At 41.7% G+C, this 18179-nt stretch overlaps 1 protein-coding gene across 3 annotated transcripts in view; it reads left to right on the forward strand.

Annotated features, from left to right (window-relative positions):
• LIN7A (lin-7 homolog A, crumbs cell polarity complex component) overlaps positions 1 to 10004 on the forward strand; it is a 166368-nt gene extending 156364 nt beyond the window's left edge. For 2 of the 3 annotated variants that reach the window (XM_073620245.1, XM_073620244.1), the window contains exon 6: positions 9214 to 10004. Coding sequence is in view for 1 of the 3 variants with exons in the window: in XM_073620244.1 (XP_073476345.1) it covers positions 9214 to 9241 (28 nt within the window). In the remaining 2 variants the exon portion in view is untranslated. Of the gene's footprint in view, positions 1 to 9186 lie in introns of all 3 variants that reach the window. The other variant, XM_073620246.1, reaches the window with a different exon arrangement.
• Positions 10005 to 18179: the final 8175 nt, after the last annotated feature.

Genomic DNA, 18179 nt, shown 5'->3' on the forward strand with positions numbered 1-18179 from the left:
AAAAAAAAAAAAAAAAAAAATCTGATAGGGGTTTTAACTCTTTCCTAAACTATCCAAAGAGTAAAATGTCTTTAGATATTCTTTAAGGCATTAATTACATTTTTTTTCACGCAAGAGTCATACAACTTTCACCCAGGATTCACACAATTTTCAACTTGAATCTTGTAAAGTGTGTGAATCTTGGGTGACAGTTATTTGAATCTTGTGTGAAGACATCATAGGTAATGATAAATAGAATGTATCTATTATGAAGAAGTGTTTTGCCATTCCATACTCGTCTGTCAAAGTAGCAGAAATGTAGGTTTGTCATACATTTTTTCAAGTGTGCTAGACCTGTGTAGCTTAAGTGTTAAACTGGAAAAATCGCACCAAGGTAAGTAAAGCTTCCAAACCTTTTACTGCATTCCGGTCCATTCTTATTCCTACTGTGTTCAATATGAAAACATATTTGCCAAAGCACCGGAGGCAGGGAGTCTATAACACTAGCAGTTCCGAATGCACTGTCAGAATCAAAATAACACTAAGAATATAAACTCAAAAGCTGAAAAAGAAATTATACAATTGATAGTAGAATGCTTTTTACTATTTCAGAGCCGTCTTTCTCTTCTCTCAAAGAGAGCTCAGTTGCAAGTAAAAATGTCAAAGTCAAAAGTCAAAGTAGTTTCCCTGCAACTGATCTTTTATGGCTTGTTTATATTTGCATTGTCCTCTCAAGTGTGATCTGCAGTGATGTTTGACAGGTGGCTGGGAGGTGATATGTAATTTCCTGTCTGCCTGTTTTAACCCTGTAAATCCTGCACTACTGTGCTGCAAGGTTGCAGAGTGGAGGCGGCATGGCCCCATTCATGCTGGGTGCATAATTCTTGCCACTGTGGCACGGCAAAGCATCACGACATCGGCATGTGTACATTCCCCTCTGACTGCTGTGTTTGGTTAAGGGAGTGGTTGGAGGGCAGTAAAAACACCAGTTTTTACCACCCCCTCCCTCCAGCCACAAGTGTAAACTAGCCCTTACTATGTCTTCTTTTGCATTGTTTTCCTTTGTGGCCATCTTGGTAGAGGCAGGGCTTTGCTTCCTCATGTCAAAGCATCCAGTAAGGAGAACAATGAGCAGGAAAATAGTCACACCACCAATTTTCGCTCCAGAGCTCCAGAGACTAGCAGTTAGAGGCATCAGGGCCTTAAGTCTCACACTTCAGAAATACAAGTATAACAGAAGTGCGCAGACATCCACACGTGCTAGGGAATGCACTGCTTTTTTCAGGTGCCTGTTTCATGATACTGCTTATGCACAGCTAACTTTATTAAATGTTCAGGTCCACTTTAACCACTTGACCACTGGGCACTTAAACCCCCTTCCTAACCAGACCAATTTTCAGCTTTTGGTGCTCTCACATTTTGAATGACAATTACTCAGTCATGCAACACTGTACCCATATGAAATTTTTGTCCTTTTTTTCACACAAATAGAGCTTTATTTTGGTGGTATTTAATCACCACTGGGTTCTTTATTTTTTGCGCTATAAAAGAAAAAAGACCGAAAATTCTGTAAAAAAATAAATTTTTCTTCATTTCTGTTATAAAATTTTGCAAATTAGTAATTTTTCTTCATATATTTTGGCCAAAATTTATACCGCTACATATCTTTGGTAAAAATAACCCAAATCGGTGGATATTATTTGGTCTTTGTGAAAGTTATAGCGTCCACAAGCTATGGTGCGAATATCTGAAAATTGATCACACCTGAAGTACTGACGGCCTATCTAATTTCTTGAGACCCTAACATGCCAGAAAAGTACAAATACCCCCCAAATGACCCCTTTTTGGAAAGAAGACATTCCAAGGTATTTAGAAAGATGCATGGTGAGTTTTTTGAAGTTGTCATTTTTTCCCACAATTCTTTGCAAATCAAGTTTTTTTTTTTTTACTTTTTTTTTTTCACAAAATTGTCATATTAGCAGGTTATTTCTTACACTCCACATATGCATACCACAAATTACACCCCAAAACACATTCTGCTATTACTCCCGAGTACGACGATACCACATGTGTGAGACTTTTACACAGCGTGGCCACATACAGAGGCCCAACATGCAGGGGAGCACCTTCAGGCATTCTGGAGTGCCCAGGCCAATTCTGACATTTCTCTCCTACATGTAAAAATCATCATTTATTAGCTAGAAAATTACATAGAACCCCAAAACATTATATATGTTTTTTTTAGCAAAGACCCTAGAGAATACAATGGCGGTCGTTGCAACTTTTTATCTCACACGGTATTTGCGCAGCAATTTTTTTAACGCTTTTTTTTGGAAAAAAAAACTGTTTTGTGCTTTACAAAAACCAAAACAGTAAATTTAGCCCAATGTTTTTGCATAATGTGAAAGATGAAGTTACGCCGAGTAAATAGATACCCAACATGTCACCTTTCAAAATTGCACGCGCTTGTGGAATGGCGCCAAACTTTGCTACTCAAAAATCCCCATAGGCGACGCTTTAAAATTTTTTACTGGTTACATGTTTTGAGTTACAGAGGAGGTCTAGGGCCAAAATTTTTGCGCTCGCTCTACCGATCGCAGTGATACCTCACATGTGTGGTTTGAACACTGTTTTCATATGTGGGCGGGACTTACATATGCGTTCGCTTCTGCATGCAAGCACACAGGGACAGGGGTGCTTTAAATTTTTTTTTTTTTTTTTTTTATTGTTCATTTTACTTTATTTATTTTTGTTTGATGCTTTTTTACAAAAAAAAAAATTTGACCACTTTTATTCCTATTACAAGGAATGTAAACATCCCTTGTAATTGGAATATGGCATGACAGGTCCTCTTTACAATAAGATATGGGGTCAATAAGACCCCACATCTCACCTCTAGGCTGGGAAGCCTGAAATAAAAAAAAAAAAAAAAAAACGATCCTGGCTTCGATCGTAGCGGTGAGTCGGTAGAAGCAGCGGAGTGCGGCGGGAGGGGGGACATCCCCTCTCGCCTCCCGTAAGAACGATCAAGCAGTGGAACAGCCGCTATGATTGTTCTTATGGTGTAGGGAATCGCCGGCTGAAAAAGCTGATATCTGAATGATGCCTGTAGCTGCAGGCTTTATTCAGATATCCCCGCACAAAGTCAAGGACGTTGTATGACAGTCGGCGGGCGGGAAGTGGTTAAAACGTATTTTTTTTTTTTAACACAAAGTTGTCCATTTATACAATATTTCTAACACATAGCATGTACATACCAAAAATGACACCCCAAAATAGATTCTCCTGCTCCTCCTGAGTACGGCGATACCACATGTGTGAGACTTCCACAGCCTGGCCACATACAGAGGCCGAGTACAGCCGAGCGTGGCTCAGCATGGCAGGGTATGGCTGGGTATGGCGGGGTATTGCAGAGTATGGCGGGGTATTGCAGAGTATGGCGGGGTATTGCAGAGTATGGGGGGTATTGCAGAGTACGACGGGGTATTGCAGAGTATTGCGGGGTATTGCGGAGTATTGCGGGGTATTGCAGAGTATTGCGGGGTATTGCAGAGTATTGCGGGGTATTGCGGAGTATTGCGGGGTATTGCAGTGTACTGCGGGGTATTGCAGAGTATTGCGGGGTATTGCAGTGTACTGCAGGGTATTGCAGAGTACTGCGGGGTATTGCAGAGTACTGCGGGGTATTGCAGAGTATTGCGGGGTATTGCAGAGTACTGCAGGGTATTGCAGAGTACTGCGGGGTATTGCAGAGTATTGCAGGGTATTGCAGAGTATTGCAGAGTATTGCGGGGTATTGCAGAGTACTGCGGGGTATTGCAGAGTATTGCGGGGTATTGCAGAGTATTGCAGAGTATTGCGGGGTATTGCAGAGTATTGTGGGGTATTGCAGAGTATTGTGGGGTATTGCAGAGTAATGTGGGGGTATTGCAGAGCAATGTGGGGGTATTGCAGAGCAATGTGGGGGTATTGCAGAGTAATGTGGGGGTATTGCAGAGTAATATTGGGGTATTGCAGAGTAAGGTGGGGCATAGCAGAGTATTGCAGAGTAGTGGGGATGGCTGAGCATGGATGGATGGATGGTTGGATGTCTCTGTGCAGCGCTGTGGGCACTACACAACCAGCCCACAGCGCTGCAGCCATCCATCCATCTCCCTCTCCTCCACAGTGTACCGATCGGTACACAGGAGGGGTGGAGAGGAACCGGCGTCATCAGACGCCGCCGGTCTGTTTACATGTGATCGCGCCGTCATTTGACGGCGCGATCACATGGTAAATGGCCGCGATCAGCGGCCATTTACCGGGATCCGTGATGCGCCGGGTCCTGAGGACCCGGCGGTCACGGATGTGTTCGGGTGCGTGCCCCAGGGGGCGAACGAGAGGGGAATTCTGAGAGGACGTCATATGACGTCCTCCCAGAGTTAAGCAACCGCCCTGCAGCCGTCATTCGGCTATGGGCCGGTTGTTAAGTGGTTAAAGGATATCTAAACCCAAGAACAAAAATGCAATATAGTTCAGCTTACAGTCTTTAGATGTGGTGGCTACATTAGTTTCCAGGCCAGAAACATTTTCAGCAAGTGTGGAAAATACCTGTTGATCCTGCCCTAAATACAACATCCTTGTCACTAAAAGTTATAATCTTTCCTATTTGCAAACTACCACATTGCAGAGTAGTGCAGTGGTGTTCTTACAATGGAGGAAAGGGAGGAAGGAAGAACTAATAAATTAATAAATTATTGAGTTATATTCAATCATTAGTTCCAGATTAGAATATCAGTGGATCCCAAAGTTGAGATATCATTTTAACCCCCCTCCTCTCCGGTATATACAGTATCTTGTCTTTGCAGTGTTCTGTATATTAACCCATTCACCTTCCTTGTACTATACATCTGTACATTATCCCTTTTGCCTACATCCGCCCACTGTATGTGACCGGAACACTAACCCCTTCACCCCCCACCCCTTCCCATGTATGACCTGCACATGAAATGTGACTAGTGCACCATTACCGAGCAGTATCCTTTTACCCCTTTAATACCTGCATGTTTCTTCATTTCCAAAAAAATTGTGGCAAAAAATTAGATCACCTTGGGGTGTCTACTTTTCAAGAAGGGGTCATTTTGGTGGTTTACATTACATCCTGCTACTTTTATATGATATGTTTTATAACAAAAAGTAATGCCCTGTTCACACGACCGGTTTTGCCATCGGAATAAACTCTGAAGGTTTTTCCGACGGAGTTCGGAGGGAATTCCGCTCAAGCTGTCTTGCATACACACGGCCAAAGTCCGACCCTCCAGAACACGGTGACGTACAACACGTACGATGGGACTAGAAAAAGGAAGTTCAATAGCCAGTAGCCAATAGCTTCCGTCTCGTACTTGCTTCAGAGCATGCGTTGTTTTTGGTACATCGGAACAGCATACAGACGAGCGGGTTTCCCGATAGTAATTAGTTCCGTTGGAAAAATTTAGAACATGTTCTCTATCTAAGTCCGTCTGAATTTTTGATGGAGAAAGTCCGATGGGGCATACACATGGTCAGAATATACAATGAAAAGCTCCCATCGGAATCTTTCTGACGGACATTCCGCTCGTGTGTACACGGCATAAGAGAAATATTTTTTCTTTCATTTATGTTCTTTTTTCCTTTTATATAGTGAAAAAAAAAGTGCTCATTAAATACTACCAAAAGAAAGCTCTACCTTCTAAAATATGATATAAAATGTATTTGGGTACAGTATTGTTACAGTAAATTGCCAGTCAATAAAACCACAGCACTAATAATAAAGGGGTGTTGCAGGCTAGTACTCATGTGGTTAGGAAAATAATGGGGCAGATTCACCAAAATGGGCGCACACAGAATCTGGTGCAGCTGTGCATAGTAACCAATCAGCTTTTAACTTCAGATTGTTCAATTAAAGGGTAACTCCACTTTCATGGGGAAAAAAATGGCAAAGAAAAAATAATATAGTGTGTACAATTGTGATACACATCATATTGTAATTGAATGTTATTAAAAATTACCTTTCCTTTTCAATCTGCAGCTGCTGTAATTTTCTATAAATGCAATGCAATATGGCTACATGGAGTTGTTCTGTAGGCAGAATGTGTACTGACCACCCCCCAGAAAAATTATTCCCTGCTTGTGTGATTGGCTCACCAATTTTCCCAGAAGTTTGCCTAAGATACAAGTCAAATTTCAGGCATCCACTGCAACAAAAATGTCATTTTTGGTGAGATATTTCCAATAGGAACACGTCTAAAGGGATACAGGCCCAGCAGCTTTCCTTATTAGTGCCCTGCAGGTGCCACAGCTGAGTGATAATTATGAAACCACTCCCATTAGACTCACTCAGCACAGAGGCACATGGGAACAAACAGTGACTTCTTCAGAATAACAAAAGGTAGGAATCTGCAACAAAGGTTGTGAATGTTTTTTCTCAACAAAAGTGAAGTTACGCTTTAAGCTGTGACAATAAAACCTGAGCTGATTTGGTTACTATTCAAAGTTGCACCAGATTCTGTGTGCACCAGTTTTAGTAAATCTCCTCCAATATATTTTTACTTGGAACACTTTAAAAAAACTGCTTTTATATTATAGGCTGACAAATGCACAAAAATGTAAAAAACAACAACAAAAAACAGTAATTTTCTTAGATCCCTTTCACACTGAAGCACCGCTATAACAGTGCTAAAGCACCGGTCGTTTTTGCAGTGCTTTAGCTGCGTTCTAGCGGCGATTTTCAGCACTTTTTGCCGCTAGTGGGGTATTTTTTTAAGGTCACGTGACGCTTTTCAGAGGCTATTTCTAACGCCTGAAAACTGCCTCAGTGTAAAAGGGGTCTTAACGTTTTTTTTTTTTTTAATTAGTGGGATTGCTTTAGCAGTCCCACTATTGTTATTCGTTTTTTTATTTATTCTTATTCCGTACGTTTTTTGGCTCTGCGTAACTTCTGCATACTTTCAGCTATTAAAACCATTCAACTATTAAAATGTTCGTCTCTTTTCTTTTTTTCTACCATTTATACTTTTTAAAATATTAAGCTTTTTAACACTTTTTTTTAATATTGAAGTCAATGGGAGCATGCTTGAAATCCTTAAATTCTTCATCCGCTCCCAAAAGTTTCAGCTCCTTCATACTTTCACCTAGAGACACCAAACAAACTTTAAAATGTTCACAAAATATTCAGTTATCTGGCTATAGCTTTTCAGTTTGATATCTTTTACAGTTTTTGAGAAAAAGCTTTTTGTTTAGAGGTAATTTCAGGAAATTTTAGCCATTAATCAGAGTGTACTGTGTTTGTTTTGTTGCCATGGTTACCAAAGCTTCTGTTATACACAGGGGGGAGGTGGCTGGAGCATCTCAGCTCTGAATACAGAGCCCAGGGGAGGGGACAGACACACCATGTACTGATTTATAATAGAGGAATATGATGGGGCAGTTTTGATGGGGCAGTTTTGATGGGGCAGTTTTGATGGGGCAATTATGATGGGGCAGTTTTATTGGTGGCAATTATGATGGGTCAGTTTTAATGGTGGCAATATGATGGGGCAGTTTTGATGGGACAATTCTGATGGGGCAGTTTTGATGGTGGCAATATGATGGGCAGTTTTGATAGGGCAATTCTGATGGGGCAGTTTTGATGGTGGCAATATGATGGGGCAGTTTTGATGGGGACAATTTTAATGGAGCAGTTTAAAAGGTGGCAATATGATGGGGCAGTTTTGATGGGGGCAGTTTTGATGGTGGCAATATGATGGGGCAGTTTTGATGGGGCAATTCTGATGGGGCAGTTTTGATGGTGGCAATATGATGGGGCAGTTTTAATGGGGACAATTTTGATGGGGCAATTCTGATGGGGCAGTTTTGATGGCAGTATGATGGGGCAGTTTTGATGGCGGCCATTTTAGCAATTTAGCTATTCAGCATTCCCACGCATTTTCCCCAGGAAATGCATTTTCTAGTTAATTATGATTTTAGATGGTGAAACTGATTTTGACAGTTACTCTATTAATACATGGCACCTCAGAAGAATACTGCAACCAGAAGATGGCAGTGCAGGCTGCAGGTGATTACTATGTCACCCTTATTGGTTTCTGATGCTACTGATTCCTATCTTTACTAGCAAAGATGTATATTTATGTGTAAAATTAACTACATCTTTAATATGCCATGTTTTTGTTCCCTTGTTCATACATTTAGTAAAACTCAGTAAAACTATAAATCCTGCATCTTCTCCATACTGCTAAATTGCTTCTAGAGATAATATTCCAAGATATCATTATAACTAGGGTTACCAATATCCTTACTTTGAGATAAGGGCATATAAGAAAGAAAGAAAATTCACTCTACCATGTTAGACTGGTCCTTTAAAAACAGTCCAAGGGAACTGCTCAATTGGCCTATCATAGAAGAAGATGTTATAGAAGAAGTAGAAGAATAAGTGATAATATACAGCAAACCCAAATTGCTTTTAGAGATAATATTCCAAAATATCATTATAGCTAGGGTCGCCAACATTTTTTACTTTGAAATGAGGGACAGGACTGAAGCTTTGGAGTATCAAAGAGGAGTATCCATGGCATATAAGAAATTAAAAAAAAAATCACTCTACCATCCTAGACTGGTCCTTTAGGCTGAGTTCACACTTTTGGCTCTCTATGGGGCCAGTTCACACATCTCCACAGCGGCTCTGGTGCGAATTGCACAGGAGTCCTGTGCATCTTTTGATCCGTCTCAGGTCCGAATTCAGCCAAAAATTCAGGCTGAAATCGGACCTGAATCAGTGAATGGGGACACACCTGCTGTGAGCCGCAGCGTGCTGCAGTGTGAACCCAGCCTTAAATCTTACAATTCCAAGAAAACTGGTCAATTAGCCTATCGTAGAAGAAGATGTGATAGAAGAAGTAGAAGAATAAGTGATAATATGCAGCAAATTAAAGCATCCAATAAGATTAGACTAAAGTCAGGATAATAAAAGATGAATTCTGCTTAGTTGCTATAATTTATTTTAGTGTACATTTGACCCCATTGAATCAGTAACATTATCATCTGTTCATGTTAGCTTGTTTTATCTCATTTATATTTAGTTCAGGAGCACAGTTCAATTTTCTATGTATTATTTTTTTCACACAGCCAACAGTATTTCACTTGTATTCCTGCTAGTATGAATCTCACACTGGCAATTTATTCTTTTGCTCTCAGTTCTTTTGCTCTTCACCTCTATTGCAGGATTTTCTCAAGAAAGAAACGCCAATAGAACAATGACTATGGAGCAATGCCAACTCCAGGAGCCTGCATTCCCAAGGATCAGACAAGATTTAGTTCCTGTTATCCAGCAGGTGGACGAGCATCCTTTGGTGAGGATATTAATAAGTTTTCCCTATAGAGGTGATGTTTTTGGTAGATAGGAAAACTTCTTTTTGGACTTCCTTTCCAATATTTAATGTACCCATTTAATTTAGTATTGTGTAAAGAGGATAATATAGTCCGTCACCGTCACTGATGAGTTTATTCCTCTAGTTGGGTCTGAGTGCCTGGGATTAGGTCTAGAATACTTCATTGTTCACTGGACACAGAACTGCGTCTGCTATCTAGAGCACTAACAGATCAGCACTTGTACACAATGAATAATATAATTCTTTCCTTAAAATTGTAAAATTTACAACTTGTTGTTTGTAATAAAATTTAATATTTTTTCCTTACTATAGTAAGTTATACATTTATACGGTTTTATGTTTTTAGACACAGCAGCATTATTACCTTTTGTGTTTTGTATGTTGCACTCGAGCAATGTTAGGTACTGTAGCTGCTGCTGAATTAGAAATTGGAACTTGTATTTTACATATGATGATATATGTAGCATTATTACCCATATTGTAAAAGAAAGAGATATTATTTGTCCTTGCGTGCTGTTAGAGTTTTGTTTTTTTCATATTTTTTTGTTTGAAGAACTGCTACTTAATTATTTATACACTTTGTTATATTAAAGTTTATCCAGTGTTTATAGTACTCATTTATTGTCAGAATTAAATATTTTCTAATAAACTTGCCTTATGTATTTATTTTAAAATGTTCAGATAAAGAAGCACAAAGCAGTTACATGAATTTTATTTCTGAACATGAAGAGGTATTGATAATATCCATGTTCACTTATCTACATTAAATTTTACCACACTGATTACTTTTTAATATATTTTTAGGTATTGATAAACAGTATTAAAGTGGAATGACAGGAAAAATACTAAAAAAGAAACACAATCCCCTTGTGGTGGACTTTTAAGGCACAGAAATCATTTGAGAAAAATCAATCTAGTTTGAAAAATGTTTATTCAATATAATAAGTACAAAATATAAAAAAACACATAAAAAAGATACAGTGGAGCAAAAAAGTATTTAGTCAGCCACCAATTGTGCAAGTTCTCCCACTTAAAAAGATGAGAGAGGCCTGTAATTGTCATCATAGGTATACCTCAACTATGAGAGACAAAATGTGGAAACAAATCCAGACAATCATATTGTCTGATTTTTGAAAGAATTTATTTGCAAATTTTGGTGGAAAATAAGTATTTGGTCACCTACAAACAAGCAAGATTGTTTGTCTTCTGTCCTCCACTCATTACCTGTATTAACGGCACCTGTTTGAACTTGTTTTCAGTATAAAAGACACCTGTCCACAACCTCAAACAGTCACACTCCAAACTCCACTATGGTGAAGACCAAAGAGTTGTCGACGGACACCAGAAACAAAATTGTAGACCTGCACCAGGCTGGGAAGACTGAATCTGCAATAGGCAAGCAGCTTGGTGTGAAGAAATCAACTGTAGGAGCAATAATTAGAAAATGGAAGACATACAAGACCACTGATTATCTCCCTCGATCTGGGGCTCCACGCAAGATCTCACCCCGTGGGATCAAAATGATCACAAGAACGGTGAGCAAAAATCCCAGAACCACACGGGGGGACCTAGTGAATGACCTGCAGAGAGCTGGGACCAACGTAACAAAGGCTACCATCGGTAAAACACTACGCCGCCAGGGACTCAGGTCCTGCAGTGCCAGACCCTCTGCTTAAGCCAGTACATGTCTGGGCCCGTCTGAGGTTTGCTAGAGAGCATTTGGATGATCCAGAAGATGATTGGGAGAATGTCATATGGTCAGATGAAACCAAAGTAGAACTGTTTGGTAGAAACACAAATCATTGTGTTTGGAAGAGAGAGAATGCTGAGTTGCAACCAAAGAACACCATACCTACTGTGAAGCATGGGCAACATCATGCTTTGGGGCTGTTTCTCTGCAAAGGGAACAGGCCGACTGATCCGCGTACATGAAAGAATGAATGGGGCCATGTATTGTGAGATTTTGAGTGCAAACCTCTTCCCATCAGCAAGGGCATTGAAGAGAAAACGTGGCTGGGTCTTTCAGCGTGACAATGATCCCAAACACACCGCCCGGGCAACGAAGGAGTGGCTTTGTAAGAAGCATTTCAAGGTCCTGAAGTGGCCTAGCCAGTCTCCAGATCTCAACCCCATAGAAAATCTTTGGAGGGAGTTGAAAGTTTGTGTTGCCCAGCGACAGCTCCAAAACATCACTGCTCTAGAGATCTGCATGGAGGAATGGGCCAACATACCAGCAACAGTGTGTGACAACCATAGGCGTGCGCAGCCTTTTGCATTAGGGTGTGCACCCGAAAGCTCAAGCACACATACATATATATATTGTCAAAAGTATTGGGACGCCTGCCTTTACACGCACATGAACTTTAATGCCGTTTTAGTCCATAGGGTTCAATATTGAGTTGGCTCCGCCCTTTGCAGCTATAAAAGTTTCAACTCTTCTAGGCTGTCCACAAGGTTTAGGAGTGTGTCTATGGGAATGTTTGACCATTCTTCCAGAATGGCATTTGTGAGGTCAGGCGCTGATGTTGGACAAGAAGGCCTGGCTCGCAGTCTCCACTCGAATTCATCCCAAAGGTGTTCTATGGGGTTGAGGTCAGGACTCTTTGCAGGTCAGTCAAGTTCCTCCACCCCAAACTCGCTCATCCATGTCTTTATGGACCTTGCTTTGTGCACTGGTCCAAATCATTTGGTGGAGAGGGGATTATGGTGGGGGGTTGTTTTTCAGGGGTTGGGCTTGGCCCCTTAGTTCCAGTAAAGGGAACTCTTAAGGCGTCAGCATACCAAGACATTTTGGACAATTTCATGCTCTCAACTTTGAGGGAACAGTTTGGGGACGGCCTCTTCCTGTTCCAACATGACTGCGCACCAGTGCACAAAGCAAGGTCCATAAAGACATGGACTTAGCACAGGGGTGGTGGAAAATTAACTTCAAGTGCAATAATTCACATTATAACTGTAACTAAAACATACAATTAGGTGTAACACTCTAAAAAATAAAAAATCCAAAATGCTATAATGGTGTGAACCTCCCAACTAAAAAGTTGTTGCACTCGAAGGTAATTTGTATTGCAATTATCTGTAGAGGGGTTTCCACCATCCCTGCTAAGGCAGCACTGATGGGCACTGATAGGCAGCACTGATGGGCACTAATAGGCTGCACTGATTGGCAGCGTTGATGGGCACTAATTGGTAGCACTGATGTGCACTGATAGGTGGCACTGATAGGCAGCACTGTTTGGCACTAATGGGCACTGATTGGCACTGATAGGTGGCACTGATGGGCACTGATATGCATCACTGATAGGCTGTTATTGGTAGCACTTATGGGCACTGATAGGCTCTGATTCGCAGCACTAATTGGCAGCACTGATGGACACTGATTGGCACTGATAGGCAGCACTGATTGGAAGCACTGATGGGCACTGATAGGCTACACTGACTGGCAGCACTGATGGGCACTGGTAGGTGGCACTGATAGGCAGCACTGATGGGCACTAATTGTCAGCACTGATTGGCACTGATAGGCAGCACTGATGGGCACTGATATGCAGCACTGATGGGCACTGATATGCAGCACAGATGGGCACTGATATGCAGCACTGATAGGCAGCATTGGTTGGCATTGATTTACAGCATTGGTTGGCACTGATTTACAGCATTGGTTGGCACTGATAGGCAGCACTGGTTGGCACTGATAGGCAGCACTGGTTTGCACTGATAGGCAGCACTGGTTGGCACTGATAGGCAGCATTGGTTGGCACTGATAAGCAGCACTGGCACAGATAGGCAGTACTGGTTGGCACTGATAGGCAGCATTGGTTGGCACTGATAAGCAGCACTGGCACTGATAGGCAGCATTGGTTGGCACTGATAGGCAGCACTGGTTTGCACTGATAGGCAGCACTGGTTTGCAATGGTTGGCACTGATAGGCAGAATTGGTTGGCACTGATAAGCAGCACTGGCACGGATAGGCAGTACTGGTTGGCACTGATAGGCAGCATTGGTTGGCACTGATTGGCAGCATTGGTTGGCACTGATTGGCAGCATTCGTTGGCACTGATTGGCAGCACTGATGGACACTGACTGGCAGCACTGATGGGCACTAATTGTCAGCACTGATTGGCACTGATAGGCAGCACTGATGGGCACTGATATGCAGCACTGATGGGCACTGATTGGCAGCACTAATAGGCAGCATTGGTTGGCACTGATTGACAGCATTGGTTGGCACTGATTGACAGCATTGGTTGGCACTGATTTACAGCATTGGTTGGCACTGATAAGCAGCATTGGTTGGCACTGATAAGCAGCATTGGTTGGCACTGATAGGCAGCACTGGTTTGCACTGATAGGCAGCACTGGTTGGCACTGATAGGCAGAATTGGTTGGCACTGATAAGCAGCACTGGCACAGATAGGCAGTACTGGTTGGCATTGATAGGCAACATTGGTTGGCACTAATAAGCAGCACTGGCACTGATAGGCAGCATTGGTTGGCACTGATAAGCAGCACTGGCACTGATAGGCAGCATTGGTTGGCACTGATAGGCGGCACTGGTTTACACTGATAGGCAGCACTGGTTTACAATGGTTGGCACTGATAGGCAGAATTGGTTGGCACTGATAAGCAGCACTGGCACAGATAGGCAGTACTGGTTGGCACTGATAGGCAGCATTGGTTGGCATTGATTGGCAGCATTGGTTGGCACTGATTGGCAGCACTTATTGGCATCATTGGTTGGCACTGATAGGCAGCATTGGGTGGCACAGAAAGGAGAGAGGGGGAGTTTCACATTCAGGAGATAGTGAGAATTGCCAGAGCTGTTCAGTGTATGAAAGTGTCAGATAATGACACTGCATGCAGGGAGAGACACCAGCTGTTAAAAGTCAGCGGTGATGCTGGTGGTGGGCGGGACTGAACAGTTACCAAACACCAGCCAATAGGATGGGTCTGGGCGGGCCGCTACATTTCTCTGGCTCCGCCCCCTCTCTGAAGCAGCCCAATCATTGGCTGGTGTTGGCGCTTGATCCCGCCCACCCCCGACATCGCGGCTGAGTTGTAATGACTTACAACTCAGCCGCGATGTCGGGAGTGGGCGGGACCAAGCGCTATAAACACCAGCCAATGTTTGAGCTGCTTCAGAGAGGGGGGCGGGGCCACATAAATGTAGCGGCCCGCCCAGACCCCATCCCATTGGCTGGTGTTTGATGGTCGTTCTGTCCCGCCCACCCCCGACATCACCCCGACATTTTGACAGCTGGTGTCTCTCCCTGCATGCAGTGTCATTATCTGACACTTTCATACACTGAACAGCTCTGGCAATTCTCACGATCTGCTGCCTGTGAAACTGTTTCACAGGCAGCGCCGGCCACACTTTCTTGGATGCAGCATTTTGGGGCAAATCTCTGGACACAGCACGGGGTGATTAGGGTGTGCCCAGGCACACCCGGCACACCCCGTGCGCACGCCTATGGTGACAACCTTGTGAAGACTTACAGAAAACGTTTGACCTCTGTCATTGCCAACAAAGGATATATAACAAAGTATTGAAACTTTTGATATTGACCAAATACTTATTTTCCAACATAATTTGCAAATAAATTCTTTCAAAAATCAGACAATGTGATTGTCTGGATTTGTTTCCACATTTTGTCTCTCATAGTTGAGGTATACCATGATGACAATTACAAGCCTCTCTCATCTTTTTAAGTGGGAGAGCTTGCACAATTGGTGGATGACTAAATACTTTTTTGCCCCACTGTACAATAGAACAAATTTACAGTGCTGTCATCACAACTTAGTACAAGTAGTAAACCAGTAATTCTTGCACCCGACCCATTTCGGAGCACATATGTGTATCTCCTTCCTCAAGGGTATAATTAAGCGAGAATACTAAGTGTTATATATAGAGATGACAACCCTTTCAGACCATGCAGATTAAAAACATATGAATGCAAAAAGATGTTCCCAGTTTGCTTGAGCCGAAGATCCAACACAAGTGACGTGCCTCAAAAAGAGGGGTGCCTAGCCTGAAAAGCTGACCCAGTTCCCCCACACATAAACCAGACCAGGAGGGGAGGCCAGGGGACCCACTGGGGCCAAAAAGATGAAAAAGACCCAATGGTGAGTAAGAACCACTTGAGTGTGCAAAGAACGTTATTATAGAGAGCACAGTCACCACAACTATTGAACTTGTGACCGTTCACTCCAGCATCCAGCACAGAACTGACAGGGGAAATACTAATTGGATTGTGTGCATATATTTTGAACTGTTTTACCTGGCTCAACTAGGTAGATCTCCCCTCCCTTCTTTCCTTTTGGAAGAAGTCATAAGAAATCTACAAGAACCCAAAAAACACCTTTTTAGTAGAAGGATGAAAAGCCCTGTGACGTAAACAGAAGAGTTAGCTCTTTGGTTGCAAAGGTTTCAGAAGTTTTGTTTTTTAATAACTGGTGAATGGGCAAGGGAGGAGATGGTATAGAGGTATTGAAGGAGAAAGACCTTCCTCTGGACATGGGCTTTAATACGGAGATACAATTTATACAAAACCAACCACCATGGATTGCGTTTTGAGCCTTTCACTATGTATTAGTTTGATTGACTTTTTATTTTTTTAAATAAATTAGGACTAGCACTCTGTTGTAGGAACCCTATAGTACAGCACCATGGCTGACCTTTTAAAGATGCTAGATGACTGTGTCTTGAAAAAGCTTGCAGCAAATAAAGTCAAAGTGAAGACAGAATCCTGATTGCTGTACTTATTCCAGGTCAGTGATTCTGAGGTATTAAAGCCACTAGATCAGCAGTGACAGCCAAGGAGGTTGCTTTTAAAAAAAAAAATTAGCACAAGTTTTTTTTTTTTTTTGTATCATTGCCTGTGATGTCCAAATGTATTAAACTTTCTAAAGCTTATGATTTTTCTGTAAGCTTTGCTAGTCGCAAGAAATATTCAGTTTTTAAACTGAAAAATATTTCCAGAACTGAAGGTGTATTTGGTACATATCTATGAGAAATAGTGTCATAAAGCTTCAGGTCAAATAATTCAAAAGAACATTTACTGAACGAAAATTATGCTTATGCAATACTTGTCTATTAAAAGGAGTAAAATAAGGATACATTCAAACAAAAAAATGTATTTCAAAAGCTGTTAGTTTTTGTGTACATTTTTGACCCACTGACCACCCACAGTGATATCTAACAAATTTAGTTGAAGTCTCTTGTTATTCAATTTATGAAGTCTTCAGGTATTTTGGATGTATTTTTCCTTTAGTTACAGTATGTTTGCACATGGCTTTTGTGTAAGCCTTTGTCATTAGAAATATTTTTCCATTTAATCTACAATTAATTCAGATTTGAAAGCTGGAATATAAGAAGAAAAATCCACCTACATTGTCAGCAGGCATCACAATAGCTTTGTCCAAATGCTTGATGTATAATTGAACGATGAGTCACAAGAAAAATATTTAAGTACAATGATTAAATATAATAGCACATATTCTAAAAAGGCCACTTGGGTGGCTATTAAGACCTTAAGTGCAGATAACAAGATGAGTCACAAAAGAGATACAGACTAATCTAATGAAGGGGTTCATTTTTGTACTTGTCATGTTTCACAATATGTTTCCTTACACCTTTCTGCCACAATTCTTATCACCATGGGGGTTATAACAGTTTGCAGAAATAAGAGGATGCTCCTACTCTGTATTATTCACATTGTTTTGCAAACTCTGCTTTATTAAAAGAGGAGAATGTTTTCTTTTTTTTTTAAATATTCATTCTTACCTAAGTGGATGCAGCATCGGTCCAATGCTGCATCTGTCCCCCGGAGCCTCTAACACTGCGAAAACCACCGGTCAAAACAAGATCAGTCAGTTCTCACAGCTCCGTGAGCAGAGAGCTGCTGACTGTCAGCTCTCTGTTCTGCCCCCTGCGCTCACTGGAGCGCTGGGCTGTGAAGGGGGCTAAGGCTCTCAACGACTTGAGCCTGGTGCCAGTCCAGGCATGTGGGCTTCAATGCCATTGTCCTGATCTTGCCCGAGCCTGAACCGCCTCTGTGACATCAGCCGACAACGGGCTTCAGAATGCTGTCTGCTGAAAATGGGACAATTGAAAAACTGAAAACTTTAACACATCAGTGGTGTGCTTTTGCAAAATCCAGGTATACTATATCCACAGCCACCATGTACAGTATAGGTTTTTGCTTACTTCCTAATAAAAAAGAAAGCAGATTTGACCATTTTGGTCTTTTCTGAATCCAGACTATTCCTTATAATTTTGACCCTTATACAGCCACAGAGTGTGCAGGTGGTAATTAGCAACTGCTGTTAATGTGCCTTATTGTTCCAACTTCTTCTTTTTTCTAATCCCACCATAGCTCAACAAACTGGCAATACGCTTGGCAAAATTCTTTACAGTGACAGGTATCCAGCCAACATTGTTTTGCCCAGAAGGATATACCTGTTCTCCACCAGCATATGGAATAAAATGTGCCTGTGTTCCTGGACCATTCTGTCAGCGGCAGGGTATGCAGTACACATGACCATGGACATATGGTCCGGTAGGCATGCTCTGACAGGTGGGAAAGATATATATATATATAGGGCACACTGCTGGAGCTGGTGCTAACACTATGGGATTATTTACTAAAACTGGAGAGTGCAAAATCTGGTGCGGCTGTGCATGGTAGCCAATCAGCTTTTTGACAAAAAATCTGGAAGCTAATTGGCTTCTATGCAGAGCTGCACCAGATTTTGTACTTTCCAGTTTTAGTAAATCAATTTTAATGGTGTCATTTTTA

This window comes from Aquarana catesbeiana, linkage group LG03 (assembly GCF_042186555.1).
Source record: "Aquarana catesbeiana isolate 2022-GZ linkage group LG03, ASM4218655v1, whole genome shotgun sequence".
Classification (NCBI taxonomy): Eukaryota; Metazoa; Chordata; class Amphibia; order Anura; family Ranidae; genus Aquarana; species Aquarana catesbeiana.